Here is a 20,188-nt window from a genome sequence, read left to right as displayed (position 1 = left end):
GAAATATTCTATATTTATCATGTGATAGCTTAAAGATATGATTTATTAAAACCATGACTAAAACAAAGGCATTACTAGTTTTTTACTGCATAAAAATGTTAAATAGTTAAAAGTTCTGAAGAACACTGTCCCACATAGATGAAAAAATCAATTTTTTCATGAGATTTAAATTATGTAAAGTTGGAAACCTGAGAAAAGGACTACCCCCCAACTACCAATCATTTTTTTAACTTGCCATTATATTCCATTTGAGTCAGCATAATCTTTATTTCAAAATAGCATTTTTATTATATAAAAATGTAAAAATCCAGCAAAACCAGAAATACGGATATATTTTCCTGGGCTTTCACATTTGTTGATTTTTATTCGCAATTTCTTTTCAACACAATTTACAACCTCATCCCCATTTCCAATCTGATTATACAAGTGCTAAGTGGCAAAAAGGTCTGGAATAAATACATCAAAGAAAAAAAAAAGCAAAGCTGTGAAACTAAGTTGCATGCAACAGGTTTTATGAGGGTGGGGAAAGTATCTGAGAAATAAAATAGAGAAAGATAATGTAATTGGAAGATTTTAGCTATAGTTCTTTCAATCATCTTTGTCTTTTGCTCCGTGTTTAAGGATGCGCGTGAACTCGATGTAATTGAAATTCCCCTTTTTGTCAATAGGGGCTTCTCTGTACAGCTCATCCACTTCCTCATCTGTAAACCGATCACCCATGGTGGTCAGCAGCTCTCTCAGGTAATCCTCCTGAATGGTGCCTATAAGGCAATAGAAAGAAGGAACTCATGAACAATTCACCACACTTGAATGGTTCATTTCTTTTTGTTTTGTTTTTGATATCATGGATTGAACCCAGGGGTGCTTAACTGGGTCGCATCCTCAGCTCTTTTTATTTTGAGACAAAGTCTCACTAAGTTGCAAATTGCTGAGGCTGGCTTTGAAGTCACTCCTGAGACACTGGGATTACAGCTGTGCACTATCCTTCCTGGCTTAAATGGTTCATTTCTAAATCAAGTCAATCTTATAAAATATTTCAGAATATCCATCATTTACATGAACAAAATAAATTAGCAAACTAAAGTTTATATACGTAACCATGTCACTGCTTTCCAATTACTTTTGGAGTTCTTTATTAATATTAGATTAACTTGGGCTAGGGATATAGCTCAGTTGGTAGAGTGCTTGCCTTGTATGTACAAGGCCCTGGGTTCAATCCCCAGCACCACCACCAAAAAAAAAAAAAAAAAAATTAGATTAACTCACTTAAAAAACTTAGAAATAGATTATTATGTTTATAAAGTTAATGTTAAGCAAGTATTATCTGGAGGTTAAAAATAAAAACTTTCTATTTTAGAGATAAAGTAAAAAAACAAAACAAAAAACCAACCAAGCAACAAACAAACATCAACAACAACAAAACAGGTGGCTGTGCAAAACAATAGGCTGCTAAGAGCAAATGTGAGGAAGGACTTGACATGTGGAGGTGGGGAAAAGCAAGACAGAGCAGTGAGGGAGGGCTGCAGTGATGGTTAATGAGAGGAAGAAAAGTGAATAGTTAGGTTTTTATGCATTAAAAACTACATTTCTCCACAGGTGCATTAAAATGAAGACACAGACAAAACAAAGCAAAATCCCAAGAAAAAGCCAGAAAAACAAAACTAAGACTTCTATTGTTCTGTTAGTTAACTATGCTTTTTAGTGAGATTGAATATATCTTGGAGAGTAGTTTTCACTGTCTAAAAAAATACTAGCTAATAGACCACAACTCTCCCTTTGGTTTTTAGGAAGCTCAGAGTCGTATTCAAAGATTAATAATACACAACTTTTTTTCTTAGCCATCTCTATTGTTTGATCCTACTTGTAAACAACAGTTTCTGCTTATTCATTTTTTAAAAATGTTATTTTACTAATTTTTTTTTTCATTTTCAGACACCATAAATGAGACTAGATGTAAAGAAACAAAAAGCACTCACCTGTTGCTTCTTCATCAAAGCAAGCAAAAGCATTTCTAATGACATCTTCGGGATCTGTGCCATTTAACTTCTCACCAAACATGGTGAGGAACATGGTGAAATTGATGGGTCCTGGAGCCTCATTCATCATGGCATCCAGGTAGGCATCAGTGGGATTCTTCCCTGCAAGAATTCACAGTTGAACATGTGAGGACAAAGAGCTAATTTCAATAAATATTTTGCTATTGTTATGCTTCCCAACATTACATCATTATCACTTGAAAGTAGTTTTTCAATTAATGTTCATTAAGAACATTATGAGGTGCTGAATATATAGCTTAGTGGAAGAATGGCCTGCTTATTAGCATGCAGAAGGCTTTCTGTTGGGTCTGCACAGAAAAGAGCCAAAAATGGATGGGGCTGGGGATGTGGCTCAAGCGGTAGCGCGCTCGCCTGGCATGTGTGCGGCCCGGGTTCGATCCTCAGCACCACATACAAACAAAGATGCTGTGTCCACCGAAAACTAAAAAAAAATAAAAAAATAAATATTAAAAAATTCTCTCTCTCTCATTCTCTCACTCTAAAAAAAAAAAATGGAAACAGAACATTTTAAAAAGATAATTTTTGACAACTTAAAAAAATCTTTGATACATCATTATGAAAATGCATTCTGGAGACTCAGGGTGTAAGAGTGCTTGCCTAGCAAGTATTGGGTTTAATCTCCAGCACTGTAAAAATCAAAAACACCACCACCACCAAAAAATCCTGTTCTGGGCTTAGGTTGAAAATTGTTCATTCATTAATACTTTATGCCTCCTCTTTTCCCTACTTTTAATTAAAAGCTGAACAATAACAAAAACCTGAAACAATAAACCAGGAAATGCCACATTATTACATCTTAAATATTGATAATATTAAAGGTCCATCAGGAATCATTTCCATACCAGTTATCCAAAATATGTAAATATTAATGTTTTTAGTTATAAATGTAAATATTAAAGTTTTAGTTATTAGTTGGCCTTTTAAGTTAAAACTATTAGGTTGGCTTGGAATTGGGGCTTATTTTGAACAATGTTCAATAAACAGATATCCTTGAGTGTTCTTTACACATGTTGCTGAACTATAGTTGTGTTAGTATTGTTCATAAATCTTCACCTCAGTTCCAACTGAGAATACTCCCTGTTTTAGAATAATGGTGAGAGATCTCTGGATCCTCCCCTAGGAGTTGGGAAAAATGCCCTGGAATGTGCAGTCAAGATGAGAATATCTGTGAGACCCTGCAGTACAGACAAAACAGCTCTAAATGAAGGGTCTAGATGGGCTGGGGCTCAGTGGTAGAGCACTTTGCCTAGCATTTGTGAGGCCCTGGATTCGATTCTTACACCACATATAAATAAATAAAATAAAGGTATCCATTGAAAACTAAAAAAATATATTTAAAAAAGAAAAAAATTAGAATACTAGGTTTGAATTCCAGTTCTACTGACACTGAGGGAGGTGGTAGAGCTGGGATTCAAATCCAGTATTATGGATCCTGCATTCAGTGTCATGGGCATCTTTGTTTCCCATCTGTAAAATAAGAACTCATTGAAATTGGTATCTCAAAGGTTCCTTTCAACATTAAGTTTTTATGATTCTACATAAAAGGAACATCTGTTAGAGATTCGTATCTAAGAAAGCATCTCAAAATTACAATGAACTAAATACTAATGATACCTAAATCTAGAATTATAGTCCACATGTAAATTTCAAATCCTGGGAATTTGGGGTGAGATTTAAATACCATGCTGACATCTATGTCACTGTACTAAAATCTTACCTCATCACACCTACTCAGTGTACCTCTGAAAAAGATTCACTGAATAAGTGAAAGTAGCTGAAAACATCTACTTTTCTATTTGTAGATTAAACTCTATCTCTTATAGCAGTGTGTGTGTGTAGTGTGTGTGTGTGTGTGTGTGTGTGTGTGTGTGTGTGTGTTGGAGTGGGGACAACACATAGGTGTCAAGTAAACTCTAGGGTAAAAAAGAAAGGAATTTAAAATGGATTATTTAAGCTAAGCACCTATGAACTCATTCAAGACATCTCATATAACTATTGATCTGAAAGGCAAATACATATATTTAAAGGTTTTCCCCAATCAGAAGGATGCAAAGTATCCTCTTACTCTTTTCTACTACCATCTGTCCATTCAACCAACATTTATGGAGCATTTACTGTGAGCGAGGAATGGACATGTGTATTCAATCCTTAGAATCAATAAAGCTAAGTCCTTCAATTTTCCTCAGTGGCGTTCTTCAGTAATGACTTGCCAAAAAAGTAAACTCACTTAGCTACTCTGAATGTGAAAAACCCTGGGATATAAGCTACCTGGCAAGTCAACAAATCAATATCTTGAATCTATTCTCAGTTGGGATAAAGGAAAATGCTGAAAAATGTTCACAACTGGGGAACATAGAAGAAAGATGTATGGTGTTCACTGTACTGTTAACTTTTTGTGAGCTTGACAATTTTCAAAGTAGTATGTTAGGAAAAAAAAAAAAAAGGTAGAGGAACAAACACTAGCCAAGCATTTTTGTGGACACCAAAAGAAAAATACCGACCTTTTTCTTTGCCCTTTGGCCCTTCAGTTGCCCTTTCTGGTTAGCCAGGCAAGCAGAAGTACACAGCCTCTATGCAGGACCCCTGACCTACTCTTCTAGCCATGCCCTGGCCCCATGCTTTGGCCTATCAAGAACTCATCTGTTTGCTGCTTGCTGTTTTACTTTAAACTGTAAAATCACAGCTGATTCTAGGCAGAATATGTTGAATTTCTACTTCCTTCCATCTATTAAAAAATCAAACCAAACAGCAACAAAAATCACACAAAAAATAAAAAATATCTACAAATTCAAAATAACAAATGGCAGTTTATATACACATTAAATCTTCTATCTTCGTATTTTAATTATTAAAAAACAATAAATTATAAAAACCATTCATTATAAAAAAACATAAATAAGCAGGGTGTGGTGTGTCATCCCAGCAACTCAGGAGACCTAAGTAGGAGGATCGCAAGTTAGAGGCCAGCCCCAGCAATTTAGTGTGGTCCTAAGCAACTTAGTGAGACCTTGTCTCAAAATAAAAAATAAAAAAAGGGCTGGGGATATGGCTTAAGCACCCCTGAGTTCAATACCTGGTACAAAAAAAAAAAAAAAAAAAAAGAAAGAAAGAAAAAAAAAATCTCATACATATATGTTGTAAAAGTTGGGCTGGGCACGGGGCACATGCCTGTAATCCCAGTGGCTAGGGAGGCTGAGGCAGGAGGATTGCAAGTTCAAAGCCAGCCTCAGCAAAAGCAAAGTGCTAAATAACTCAGTGAAACCCTGTCTCTAAATAAAACACAAAATAGGGCTGGAGATGTGGCTTAGTGGTGTACACACACACACACACACACACACCGAGAGAGAGAGAGAGAGAGAGAGAGAGAGAGAGAGAGAGAGAGAGAGAGAGAGAGAGAGAGAGAGCGCGCGCAAAAGTCCCCTTCCCTGTTATACTACCCATCTTCCCTAAGACAACCATTATCACTCACAATCATCAATTCTTATTTACCTGTCCTCAACTTTAATTAACCTTATTATACTCTATGATTAGCCATATTTATTATTTGTAATTCTGGCTCTCAGCCTAATAGACCTATCCCCTCATGCCTAACCCACCCCAATATGGCACCTCCCATACCCAGAAACCTCTCCAGAGGTCTTTAGAAACAGAGTAATATGTATGTCAGGTTTAAAAAAATTCATAAAAATGAAATTATTTTTTAACACTATCATATAAAGAATATAAATTACCCAGTGAGGCAAGCATATCATGCAGATCTTCCTTGTCAATGAAACCATCTCTGTTCTGGTCAATCATGTTGAAAGCCTCTTTGAATTCCTGAATCTGTGATTGGTCAAACATGGCGAACACATTGGATGTTGCGCGCTGAGGGCGCTTCTTGGTGGTCTTGGTCTTGGCCTTTTTGCTCGACATGGTGGCTGTTTAATTCTAGGTTTAAAAACAAAAAAGAATGCATAAGATGTACAGCCAGAAGATAACACATTACATCTAAAGTCAGCAAGTAAAAACACCTTAATATAGAATTATTACCTCAACTGGGCAGGAATTAAGTAATATCTAAACATTATTTTCAATGTAACAGTTAAGTGGCTGAAAAAAAAAATCAGAGTTTTGAAAAATTAAGAAACAGAATAGAAATGATTGATGTACTTTCCACCAAATTTCATAACCAATTTTTATTAAGTTGGAATTAATTTAAAATTTAATTTAGCTATATGTAATAATAGGTAGCATTTACTGAGTACTTACTATATGCTAACCACTATTTTGAAGGCCTGGAGATACCCCACAGATAAAGGCTCTAAAAATGACCTCTTCCTCTCACAAGTTTGTCCCATTTAATCCTCACAGCAAAGGAATGCAGTATTATTATTTCCATTTTACTACCAAAATAACATAACTTCTCTGAGCTTCAGTTTTTTTGGTGGTTGTTATTTTTCCCCCAGAACTAGAGATTGAACACAGGGGTGCTTTACTAATAAGCTATACCCCCAGCCCTTTTTAATTTTTTACTTTGAGAGAGGGTCTTGCCATGTTGCTGAGGCTGGCCTCAAACTTGTGATTTTTCTTGCATTAGCCTCCCAGATTGCTGGGATTACAGGCATGCACCACTGAGTCAACAGATAACTACTGTAATGCAAGGGAAGAACTAAATGAGATAAAGTATATAAAGAGATTCACATAGTTAGCATGTAGTATATGTTCAAAAAGCGCTCATCTTTAAAAAAAATATGATATAAAAAACCCTATTCTATATTGCACCCCTTCTAGCTAGACATGCATTTCCCCTTTCCCTTGACAAAACTCTCAGAACAGCAAATTAATACTCAACTGTCTCTATCTCCTCATCTTCCCAAACATTCCTAGATCCTCTGTAAATGGCTTTGGTGCTAGCCTCCAACACTCTACTGAAAGCCATCACTAATTTAACTGTCAAAGAGATGACATTTTTTATTTATAGTTTAAAAGAATGTAAATAAATAGAGTCATGCACATCTGACAACTTTTCAGTCAATGATGACTGCATATGATGGAACATACTACTTAGCCTGAGTGCACAGGCTGTATCATCTAGTTTTGTACATTCTATGATGTTTGCAGTGACAAAACTGCCCAACTACATATCTCTTAAAACATATCACCAACAAGGTGACTTACAATGTAAGGTGATTCTAAAACAAACCAAAACAAAAATATTATCAGTTTTGGAGGAGGAAATCTGAATTCAAATAACAGCTCCACCCTTACTAGTGTCATTAACTTCTAAAAACCCACAAATATCTGAGCAATTTTTGATCCAATGTCTTATCCAATCTTCATAACTATCCTATGAGTTGGGTACTGGTAAATTAAAAAAAAAAAAATCATTAGGACAGGTGGTGCACACCTGTAATCCCAGTGGCTCAGGAGGCTGAGACAGGAGGATCATGAGTTCAAAGCCAGCTTCAGCAACTTAGAGAGGCCCTAAAAAATTTAGTAAGATCATCTCTAAATAAAATACAGAAAAGGGCTGAGGATGTAGCTCAGTGTTTAAGCACCCTCGGGTTTGGTTCCCCCCCCCCAAAAAAAATCAAATGGCTCCTGGTACTAAAGAATTTAATGTTGCCCAAAGAGAGGTCTGACCTTTGCCCTTAGCTCCTCCCAGGAATAGCTAATTTCTATCTAGGTTCCTGGAATGTCCTCTCTGACATCTGCAGTCTGAGGTCACACTAGGCAGGCTAACAGTGTGGGTTATGATGGGAGATTTAGATCACACAGTATCAGCCTGACCTCTAGAGAGGAGCTGGAGACTGCGGTTAGCCATGTAGGCAGTTAACTGTGTCCAGGATGGAACCCAAATAAAGTACTGGATATTGAGGATCAGGAAAGTTTCCCTGGTTGTCAATACTACCACATATTGTTGCTAGGGGGTAGTTAGCACTCTCCATGACTTGACTGGCTAGAAGACACTGAATCTCTACATTTGAAACCTTCTAGAATCTGTCCCACACAACTCTTCCCTTGACTGATTTTAATCTATACCTTTTCACTTAGTAAACCATATTTGTGAGTATAACACCTTTCAGGAAGTCCTGTGATACCTAGCAAATTATTAAAACTGAGGGAAGTCTTGGGGATATGGAAACTTGCAGTTGGTGTCAGAGGTGCAGGCAGTCTTGGGGACCATTCTCTAGTTCTTCAACCCCATAACATGAAAGCAGATAACAAGCCAGGTCAGTGCCTGAGCAAGGAGATTTTGGACCTAAGTCTTTAGCACTTCTGGTTTTAGACTTTCTATACATATATATTTTCTTTCTCCATTGTAATAGATATGAATACAGTCAGAGTGTTTTTGAAACTTGACCTAGTGGTAGTTTTGAACTATGTAAGCCTTAGAGGTCTTACTCTCAACTTTGCAACTATTTGCGCCCTCCCCACATACTATCCTGAATAAATGTTAATTTTCTTTTCTTTCCTATAACTTAGCTTGTTATTTAAATTTAGTTAAATTTTAAGGTTAAATCAAAGATAGAATGTGGTTCACTAGTAAGACACTTAACTATGGACTGTTGTTTATTGTTGTTGTTTTGAGGGGGGAGGGTCTTGGGAATTCAATCAAGACCTCACAGACTAATCATGTGCCCCACCTCTGAGCTACACCCATAACCTCACTTGACTACAATTCAATCTTCTGCATATTCCCAAACTGTTAGATTAAGGGGGTTTTTTTCATGCTAAAAATTCTATGATTCTATTTCTCCAAGATATATCGTCATAAGTCTAAAGGCAAGTAGTTCTATCAGCAAATCATTTTCGCACTAGTCATTTAAAAAAAACTTCCCAAAGAGTAAATTATTTTTAAAAAATGATCTGTCAATTGTATCATACTAACTCAATAATTAACTAAAAATACACTTGTTTGAGCTTTCCAAGAAACCAATGCCAAGATGGGATTAAACACATAAGGATTTTATGAGGGGATATGTCTATGTGAAAGAATGGGGAAGCAGCTCCATAGATCAGAAAGGCACTCAGATGGTGAGGTAAGTCTGATCCTCAAATGAAGGACAACAGAAAGAAGGTTGTTGGAAGAGAACTAAGAACAATTTGCCAACTGGCCCTAATCAAAATAAAGTATAGAGCAAACAGAGCTCAATATAATGGTAGTATAATTTCTTTTTAAAATTCTTTCTTGTACCAGGGATGAACCCCAGGAGCACTTAACCACTGACCCATATCCCCAGCCCTTTTTATATTTTTATTTAGGGACAGAGTCTTGCTAAGTCGCTGGGGCTGGCTTTGAACTTGTGATCCTCCTGCCTCAGCCTCCCAGGCTGCTGGGATTACAGGCATGTATAATTTCTTTTTAAAAGAGTTTTTAGGGTAGCTCAGTGGAACACCTGCCTATCATGTGTAAGGCCCCGAGTTCAATACCTAGAATCACATCAAAATAAGTTTTCCCTCATTAAATTGTATATATGCATAGTACCCACAAACACTAAACACACACACACACACACACAAATAAAATACCAGCTAAAAACTGAGGCAAATTATATTAAAACCATAAAACTGAAGGGAACTCTTATCCACAAGAAACTGCCACCCTTTCTTTCCTCCTTGCCTTCTGAGAGAAGTCTCTTGGCTTTTACCACTTTTTCACTTCCCACTCACTTTCCAATCCACCACAATCTGGCTGTCTTTTCCTCTGCAACTGCTTTCAAATTGCCAAATGTAGTCCAAATCTTCTTGGACCCCTTTGCTGTATTTGACACTATTTTATCCCTCTTTTCTTTGAGACTCAGAAGCTTTTGGCCTGGTGCTCAGTAATACTAAAATAGAACTGTCCCAGAAGGGAAAAGAGCACAAGAGGCCCAACCTTGAAGACCTTGCACTCTAATGTGGGAGACAGATGAGCACTATGCTGGGGAGACTGTTTTATGTAAAGTTCTGTACTCTATACCCTCTGTCTCAGTTCTTCTATTTTCTTCTTAGACTTATATCTCCACTCACTTAAATATTCATATTGCTCAGCATTCTGGCAGTTCAGGGCTTAAAGTTGTTCTCATTCCGCTTTCCTTGGATGATCTCATCAACACTCACTGTTCTGACAACACCTGACTCCCAAGCCTAGGCCTCCAGGCCTGACCTTAACCTTGAGCTTTAGACTCAAACACCCAACTGCCTATGAAAGGCCCTCATATGGATATCCCACAGACACCTCTTAATCAACATGCTGAAAACTGAATTCATTCTCTTCCCCCTCCTAAACTCTTCCAGCTTTGTTTTCTCAGTCTACCCACTCACCTTCATCCACCCACTCACCAAGCCAGAAACCCAGGAGTTATCCTCCACAGATCCCTCTCCCTGATGAATCAAGTCCTGCCTCTTAAATATTTCTCAGATTTGCTCATCATCCTCATTTCTCTGCCATCACCCTAAACCTGATCCTCACCACCTCTTGTGTAGGATATTTCTATGGCCTCTGAACCAGCCTCCTTACTTCCTGTTTCCCTAACTCCTTCATATTCTAGCCAGAGGCATCTAAACACAAATATGGCCTCACCATTCTACTTTTTGAAATCTTCTTTGCCCCTCCACCTCACAGAAGATATAAAGTTCTAAAGTATGGCACATGGGTCCCCCATTGCCACATCAGGAGTAGGGACTGAACCTAGGGGTGCTCTACTATTGAGCACAGCCCTGAGTCTCCTGCCCTTTTTGAGGAAGGGTCTCCTTAAGTTGCCTAAGGTCTCACTAAATTGCTGAAGCTGGGCTTGAACTTGTAATCCTCCTGCCTCAGCCTGGAGTTGTTGGGATCACCTGGCCACACTTGAGTCTTCCTTTATCTACTCCATCTAGCACTGTCCTTTCCACGGTCATCTCTATTTATTCTTAACTAGCAATATGAAACAGTTGGCATATCTCCAAGGCACCATGCAGTTTCTGACCTTGAGTACCTTTGTTCTTTCTATTTTTCCAAATCAAAACATCCTGTCCCACTTCCTTGTTTTAGGAGCAAAGCAGAAATTAAAGGTCTACTTAACTTTTATCTACTACCATTTATTGAGGAACTCATATGCAAGGCACACATTGTGTGTATTAAGTGAAAGAAGCCTGCTTTACAAATGAAGAAACTAAAAAACAGATATTAACTTTCCCAGGGTCACCTAGTGATAAAGCCAGAATTCAAATTCCATTTTTACAGGTTATTTCTACCTATATGCTTTTTACTTCCTACTGTTTTTCCAGTTATTTTAACATAACAAATTTAAAGACCTTCACCACTACCAATATCATCCAATACTTTTTTCTGAGTAGCTACTCTCCTCTAAATTCAAATTCTAGACAAACGGAGTTTTTCAAATTAATTCAAACTTCACTGGAGAAATACCCTGCAGGACTGCACTGTGGGTGACTAAAATGTGAATGGCATCCCTGGAAATATGCAATATATCAGCCATGGTTGGGTTTAATCAAGTAGCAGCATTTCCCATCAGTCATGATTGATTTTGAAAACTTTTACCTAGGATGGCCAAATTACTAATACTTAACCTGTATTTAAAAAACCCAACCCTGAGCTAGGGTCGTTGCTAAGTGATAGAGCGCTTGCCTAGCACATGTGAGGCTCTGGGTTTGATCCTCAGCACCACATAAAAATAAATAAATAAAAATAAAAATATTGTGTCCATCTACAACTAAAGAAAAAAAAGAAAAACCAACCCAACCCTACCCTAAACCACAGCTATAGAGGAAAATATATAGATTATAACACTAATATAAAGAATTACTTTCAACAGCAGTAAAAACACTTATTGCTTCCTCTTCAAATTTTTAATTTTATTTCTATAATTTGTAACATAGAGTGAATGAAAGGATACATATAATGTTCACAGAATTTTTATCAAGGGCAGGGAAGTAGAAATATAGTATTAGAGGTGACTGTGGTATCAATATATGAGGTTGGTAACTGAAAGGTCTGCAAAGCCAGCTGCAGTACTGATATGCAAATCAAACCATGAATACCATAATAATTAATAAGCAATCTGCAAATTTCATCCAGCCTAAATGGCTTTCTTGGAAGCCTGGGAAATAGAGCATATTCTTTCAGCCACTGATGACTTCCTTAACATTCATTTGAAACTTCTTCAAGTATCTTAAGTCAGCAAGTTGTCACCATACAGCAAGTAAATATGTCTCTCCCAGCGGCTGGCTGCACATTAGAATCTTGGGGGTGGGGGGACACAAATAAATCTGGGGCTTAGTCTAGCCTAAATGAAACTGAATGTTAGGAGTGGACCCCAGGAATCTAGTCACCAGGTGACTCCAATGCACAGTGAAGTCTGAGAGCCACTTAAACTTAAGCCAAATTGACTGTTATATTTCTAGTTCCCCTTTGTTTGCTTGTGCGTGTGTGGGGTGCTGAGAACTAAACCACTCATGATAGACCCTGAGCCAGAACCACTCAGCTAAGCTGCTCTGGAATTCAAAACCTCCAAATTGCTTTTTTTTTTTTAGTTGTAGTTAGACACAATACCTTTATTTTATGTATTTTTATGTGGTGCTGAGGATTGAACCCAGGGCTTTGCACCTGCTAGACGAGCACTCTACCTACCACTCAGCCACAATGTCGCTCACTTTTTAAGATGCTACATTTGGGAGTAATGTTTCATATACCAACAGAAGCCATATGCTAAGCTAAGTTCTTTTGCATATGCTAAGCAAGTTCTTTTCCACTGAGCAACATCTCCAACCCTTTTTTTAGTTTATTCTGAGAGAGGGTCTCACTAAGTTGCCCAGGCTGGTCTCAAACTTGTGACCCTCCTGCCTCAGCCTCCAAAATAGCTTGGATTACAGGTATTTGCCACTGTGCCCCCATTCCTGTATTTTTAATGTTGGTTGTTATGCTTTAATGAAGATTCTGGAGACCTGGACTCTTAATTCTAGTGCTGTCATCTATAGTTGTTATGAACTTTGGCCTTTTAGCTATCCCAGGTCTTATTTTCCTTACTCATCAATATAATAAAAGGTGGATTATAAACCATAAACTGGCAGCCACTAAACTATATGAAGTGTGCAGAAAGGTTTGTTTAGGGATGGGCATGGTTGCACACACCAGTAATCTCTCTGGTTCAGGAGGTTGAAGCAGGAGGATTGAGAGTTTAAAGCCAGCTTCAGCAATAGCAAGACCCTAAGCAACTCAGTGAGACCCTGTCTCTAAATAAAATACAAAATAAGGTTGGGGATGTGGCTCAGTGGTCGAGTGCCCCTGAGTTCAATCCCTGGTACCAAAAGAAAGGTTTGTTTAGCACCCCCAGGGACAGCCTCTAACATGTCTCTTTAGAAAACTGAATTAGTTTGCTAGTACTTTTTTAATGGAACATTTTACATAGAAACCTGAATTTCTGACATCTTGAACAACTGCATGATAAGGAATCATTTTGACCAGCACCTCCAAATTCCTGTTGATAGTGAGTATTCAACAAACAATCCCCCTACTCCTTGTCCTAGCTGCTATTAGTTGTGGTTACCTCCTTGGTCCATGAGAGCATCTGATCTCATTCCTTTGGCCAAGGTAGTAGGACAGGCTTCAAGATGGCACTCAACAACAATTATCATGCCCTTATGCAGTTTCCTCCAATAGTGAAAAAGGTTGCTGTGTGACTTTGTCACCATAGACATTGCAGCTTCTGCCCTGCTCTTTCTTGGCTCACTCAATCTGCAGGAGCTAGCACTAGGTCATGAGGGCCATGTGGCAGGGAACTATAGGCTCCTGCCAATAGCCAGCACTATCCTGACTGTGACTTCATGAGAGACCCTGAGCCAGAACCACCCAGCTAAGCTGCTCTGGAATTCAAAAACTCCATATCGCTTTTTTTTTTTTAAATATTTTTTAGTTGTAATTGGACACAATACCTTTATTTTATGTATTTCTATGTGGTGCTGAGGATTGAACCCAGGGCTTTGCCTGTGCTAGACAAGCACTCTACTGCTGAGCCATAACCTCAGCCCCTCCATTTTACTTTTTAAGGTGCTACATTTGGGAATAATCTTTCATATACCAACAGAAGCCAACAAAGCCACTGTTTCCTTGACCTCTTTAATGTTAAAATAGGGCAGTGCCTTTATTTCAGAATTAGAGCCACAGAATTTTAGAAAGCTCAAAGGACCACAGTCAAGTTTGCACTGGGTAGGAAAATTTCTATTTCTGGTTAGAAAATTTTAACTCCTATTCAACTTCTGTTAAGTTCTTTTTTATTCTCTTAATTTTTTTTGCAGTGCTAGGGGTTGAACCCAGGGTCTCATGCATACCAGGCAGGTGCTCTACCACTGGATCTATATCCCCAGCCCTGTAGGGGCTTTTAATCTGAAGTCATCTCTTCCTCAGCATTTCCATCACTATCATCCTCTTCTGGTTGCTATCCTGCTGATATGCTGGTGTTTTTTTGCTTCCTAATTGGAGTTTCCTTCAAAGCTCTGCCCTTGAAATGTGCTTTTCTTAAGTACTGCCTGAAAAACTGATAGTGCACAGGTACCACTCAAAAAAATGAGGTAATTAGGGAGAGAAGAGGAGAGGAGCTGGTTTTGAGAGCAAAGAGGTGATAAAGAATTCAAGTGCTAGACAACCTACAGTAGTTGAGATGCCCAGAGGTCAAGATGTTCATCAGGTCTTCTTTAGCAAGGTTGATTTGTAAGCTAAGGCGAGGCCCTGAGTGGAGGAATTCACAGAAAAACACAGGGCAGTTCTTGAACTAAAACTTAAGGTCACTTTTAATTCAATCTCATCTTTACCAAGATCTATCAGAATCTTGAGGATTTCTCATGGATTCCCATGGTCATTACTATAGTCAGACTAATTAATGTTTGTTCTAATTAAGGGGATAAAATGACTAGATACATGAGCAACAGTCTGAAAACAGCTATCATAAAGAGAATTTAGTATATAATCAAGTTTAAATATTTCACAAAATTAACCTCGTATACTTAATAACATAACATTGCTTTTATGCTGCATATTTAGAAGAAAAAAAAAGTCAGTCCATAAATTATAACTCTTTTAGAGACCCAAACTCAATTTTCACAACTTTTCTGTTCTTAACACCAGGTAGGCTTTCCCCTTAATATATTCTAACATTTACTATATACATTATAACACTATCATTCCTTTTTCTAAGTTTTATGATTGTCCTAGTTGGCAGTAAACTTTCTGTCCTCCCAAATTATGTTTTATTGCAGTGAAATTTATATAAAATGAAACTTACAAATCTTAATACACTTTTAATCTATTTTTGTAAACGTGTATATCCACATAACCCAGTTAAGTTACAAATGTTAACACCATTCCAGAAAGTTCCCTTTAAATCAATTACCCTCTCTTACAGGAATCCCTTGTTCAAATTTGTATATCCACAAATGAGTTTGGTCTGTCTTTGCACTTCTCAGAATTACAGTGCATATTCTTATATGCCTGACTTCCTTTCACTCAACATATTTTTGAGAGATTGATCTATTTTATTGTCAACAATGAATTTATCAATGGTTCTCCTTCCTTCCTTCCCTCCCTCCCTCCCTCTTTTTCTCCCTCGGGATCAAACCTAAGGCACCATTCTCATTGCTCAGAATGTTACATTGCCATGCAATTCACCAATACATTTTAAGGACCTTTGCCTTTGCATTTTGGATTGTAAGGTCTGGCAGAGTACCTTGCACATAGTAAGTGCTCAATAAATATTAGCTAAGCAAATACATGTTTCCTTACTACCACAACTATATGCATGTTTATTATAAGGTAGATCCTGGATCTTAATTCCAAAGTAAGGTCAGCAGAGACTCTACTGGTCTTCTTTTTGAAAAGATCCTTAACAAAACTTAAATGCTACCCCTTGCTCCATACCTGGCAGGAACATTATTAATAGAACAATAATTGAATATTAAAGGTGTGCCAGGCACTGGTTTAAGCATTTCTCGTGTACTAATACATTTAATCCTCACAACAACTTATGGTAGAGGTACTATTATTATCGCCATTTTTCATATGAGAAAATTGGATTTAAAAAGGAATAAACAACTTGCCACAGAGCCCGAAAATGGTAGCATTTAAGAGTCAGGATCTACATTCAGGACATCTAGCTTCAAGCTTGTACCACTAGCCTCTAATATCCTGCACATAGGCGGCTGAAATTCTCCATCATGAGAGTAAGAGGTAATGCCTCCACATAGCTAATACGTGTGTTGGTGCTCAGAAAATGATACCTCAAATTATGGTGTTTGACATGCTAAGTACTTTGAAGTGAAGAAGCAGCTTCAAAGTCTCTTGTGACCTCCATTCTCCATACTGGTTCTATTTCTCTCTAGAAGCAAAGGGAGTGGCTGTCTCTTAGGTTCCCTCATCCCACTACGGAAAGTTCTTAAACCAGGAATGCAGTTGTCTCAGTTGCCCTCCCTACAATCTCATCTTACAAAGAAAATTCTGTGGAAAGAAGACTAGAGTTGATACCACACCCAGAGCCCAGAAGAACTTTGTCCTGGGATACTACTGTCTGTTCTTCATGATAATTCATTTCCTCTAAAAATCATTTCCTTTTCCTCTAAAATTGCCTATGTCCCCCCTCCCTTCCCTATGAATAGGATATTTAAGCTTCTAAAACCTCATTAAGTTATTGAATACTCATTTCCCTATTCTCTCCCACAAAATAAATTTTATATGCCTTTCCTTCTGTTCACCTAGTGTTTGTTTCAGCACAAGGGAAGTTCCCTTTGCCCCTACAAGTAAATTTAGGAAGATCCTAATCAATGATGTTGGCAAATAGTGTATAACAAACGTGGGAAGTAAGAATTCTACTACGGAACCACCATGTGCAAATAGAGTATAATGCAACTCATCCCTAGATTATCTGGTGTCTTTCATTCTTGGAGAATGGAAAACTAGTTCCATTTAAGGTTTCTAAATCTTCTTTAGGAGTCTTTCCTAACCTTGGCCACCCTCACTTGGGAATGTTTTTCAGAAGTAGAGCAGTTCATCTTGTTCAAACTCAGTTTCATTAAAGCATAAATGAGTACTGAGTCATCCAACATATAAGCTGTTTCATTTAACAGAGCTTGAACAAATAAAAAGCTGTACACTTACTTCTTAGGAAGTCTAGGAGGGTCCACCTGAGGTTTACGGAGAAATGGGGTGGCACCATATGAATTCCTTAAGTTACCGTAGTCAAATTACTTAACTCTGGTGTCAGTTTCCTCAATTATAGAATGAAAGGGTTTTACTGAAATAATCTATAAAGGTCCTATTAAATTCTAAAATGCTATGTGGTTCTTCTCTTACCAAAGGCCAAATCTATCTCCAACAAAAGGTGTCAAACCAATCCCCTAAAGATGCCCCTTTCTTCATGTTACTCCCATATTGAAGAATCCAAACGATTCCCTAAGGCATCTTACATAATCTTTTATTTCTTGTGAAGTTTTCAAGACATCCATAAAAGGGCTTCACTTACCTAACTACCCTCATTTTATTGTGGTGCTGGGGATCTAAACCCACAGCCTCTCACACACAATGCTCTAGCACGGAGCTACACACCCAGCCTCAACCACCTCCTCTGATTTCCAGCTGTTATTCACTAGAGTGGTGCTCTACTCAGGCTGGTCTCCCCACTGTTTCCTTTTCACACGACAGAACTCCCACCCGTAAAGCTTTTGTTCTTATTATCTCCTACGACAGATCTAGCCAGAAATTTTAAGTTCCCCCTAGAGCTCAATCAAGGACTTCATTGAGGTCACGATTCTTTCCAAGGAAGCTTTTCCAGATTTCTTTTAATTGTCCTTTTCTTCAATCAACACCGATGAACTAAATCTTTGCAAGAGGCAAAAACAGCGAGAGTTCAAACTCCCATGGAGATTATTCCACATGTGCCTACGCTGATTGTGGTCGGGCACCGGTGCACTAACAGTTTCCCTGAGGCAAGAGCCAGGCACTGATGGGCTCCTGTATCCCCCATTGCACATAGGACCGCGTGGGCCACAGAGCCGAGCCCCACGCGCTGTTGGCCCTAATCCACTGCTTGGGCCCGCAGCGGGGCCGGGAGGGCAGGTGCAGGCACCAGGTGTGAAGTCATCCAGGTGACGCAGGGCCGGCCCACTCAGCGCCAGGGACCCGGCCACCTCTTCCAGAAGGCTGTCTCTCCAGCCCAGCTTCATCCTCCTCGGAGTTTTCCGGTCCTCGACTTACAAGCCCCGGCTGCTACCAGGGCCTCTCTGCTGACCCCGCTCCCCTCCCCTCCAGCCCCGAGCCACTTCCCCGGCAACCTGACAGGTCCGACTGCCACCCGGCCGCGCAGCAACCCGGTCAGGCAGAGGGGCGCAGCCGGAGGGGGCCACATGCAGCCCAAGGGGTGTCACGCGCGAGGCCGAGCGCCACTCACCCGGCGCCAGGTACCAGATCCGGGATGCCCTGCGCGAGACGACGAGCGACGGCGACAAGCGCGGGGCTGCGGTCGGACAGTGGCGGCGCCGGCACTTCCTGCCTAGGGAGGCGGGGCGGAAGGCGCACCGGAAGGCGCGGCGGCTCCAACAGGGAGAGAGGGGTGCGGTCAGCGTCGCGCGCAGGACAGTGCGGGCCGGGGGTCCGGCGCGGCCCGGGGCTGCCGGGGCTGAACGCACACAGCCCGGGTCCTAGTGGTCTCTTCCTTCCCTGTTCAGGTCTGTCGCGGCATGCCCCCGTGCGGCTGGGCGGCCACCCCGTGGCCCGCCCGCCTCCCCCGCCTTCCCGCGGCCGGTCCCCACCGCCCTTCCGCATTCCTGGCATCGGGGCGGGGGCGAGGGGCAGGGCCCCGGGCACAGCGCTGGAATTTGACCTGCCTGGGCCTTGATCCGCCCAGTTTGGGGTCCCCGCAGGAAGCGGCCCACCCAGGGTTGCCAGATTTAGCAAATTAAAGTACAGTTACCATAGTTCAATTTGAGTTTCTGATCATTTTTAGGGTCTGTTCTATGCACTAAGAGAAGGTTCAAGAGGCACACTCCTGCTAGCTCTAGAATCCCTTAACTACATCCCAGCCCAAGGAAAGTCGTTTATGCCCTACTCCTTTCCTACCTTCAAAATAAAATTATTCTTAGTTAAATTCTATTTATTAATTTTTGCAGTGTTGGGGATCGCGCATGCTAGGACCTACCGTCAAATAATAAGGTGTATGGTCTTATCAGGCCACACAACTGTTTCGTTCCTCCTTTTAAACATAACAAAGTTTTGTTTAAATTAAAATTAAATTAAATTAAAATTTTTACACACACACACATAAACATATACAATGCTCTTGGTCAACATATGGAAAACAGGAAGCTACATAATTCAGGTTTTGTTCTAGATACTCTTTGTGGCTATAATCGTCAAGATAATAATTAAAGGAATAGCACTATTTCAAACAATGGAGAATGGTCAGCCTAAGAGCCAATTTTTACTCAACTCTTCTTATTGTCTACACAGGTGCCAGATGCTGGGGAGATGAATAATTTGAATTATTTTTCCCTTAAGGAGTTTATATTCTAGAAGTCTATATCTTAAATCCTAGAAGGTAGGAACCATGTGTTCAGCACTCTACACAAGTAGTTCTTAAAACAGTAGCATGGAAAATAACCTGGAAAGGCTGTTAAAAGTTTCTTGAACCTCAAAATCCAGTATTATGATTCAGTGCCAGAAGTTGAGAATAATTTGCACTTCTGATCAGCACCCAGGTGATGCTGATGCTGTAAGTCACACCTGGTTCTAAACATTTTAAATCTTCCTTAGCTGAAGTCTGCCCCTTGTTTGATAGTTTAAGTAACTGTCTTTACACTCATCAGATTTTGACTTCTTAGGTCTTTATCACAGAGCTCTTCCAAGTATGATCTATTACCTAGGGGTAGAGTACTTGTCCAACATGAACAAGGCCCTAGGTTGGGTCCTCAGCACCGCCCCCCCCCCCCAAAAAAAAAACCCACAAAGGGCTGTTAGCCAAATATCCTCTATTACTACTTCATAAGCCTTTACCCTGGTAAATGTAAGCTCATAGCTGAAATCACCCTGACTATACTTTGAGTGCTACTGATCAAGCCTAGGGCTTCAAACTCTACCACTGAAGTATACTTCCTGCCTATACATTAACTTTGAGCTCTGTATTTAA

General features: G+C 39.5%; 1 protein-coding gene across 1 annotated transcript; it reads right to left on the bottom strand.

The window, feature by feature from the left end:
* Positions 1-331: 331 nt before the first annotated feature.
* LOC101966654 (myosin regulatory light chain 12B) lies at positions 332-18,594 on the bottom strand. Its single transcript, XM_005337115.5, has 4 exons — positions 18,455-18,594; positions 5,789-5,987; positions 1,977-2,138; positions 332-761 (listed from the first exon to the last, which is right to left on the bottom strand). Exons 2-4 carry the CDS (start codon positions 5,970-5,972, stop codon positions 589-591), a joined length of 519 nt encoding a protein of 172 aa, XP_005337172.1. The 5' UTR covers positions 5,973-5,987; positions 18,455-18,594; the 3' UTR covers positions 332-588.
* Positions 18,595-20,188: the final 1,594 nt, after the last annotated feature.

This window comes from Ictidomys tridecemlineatus, chromosome 13 (assembly GCF_052094955.1).
Source record: "Ictidomys tridecemlineatus isolate mIctTri1 chromosome 13, mIctTri1.hap1, whole genome shotgun sequence".
In the NCBI taxonomy this organism is placed as follows: domain Eukaryota; kingdom Metazoa; phylum Chordata; class Mammalia; order Rodentia; family Sciuridae; genus Ictidomys; species Ictidomys tridecemlineatus.
The sequence above is the reverse complement of the archived record's forward strand: the minus strand, read 5'-3'. Positions and strand labels throughout refer to the sequence as shown.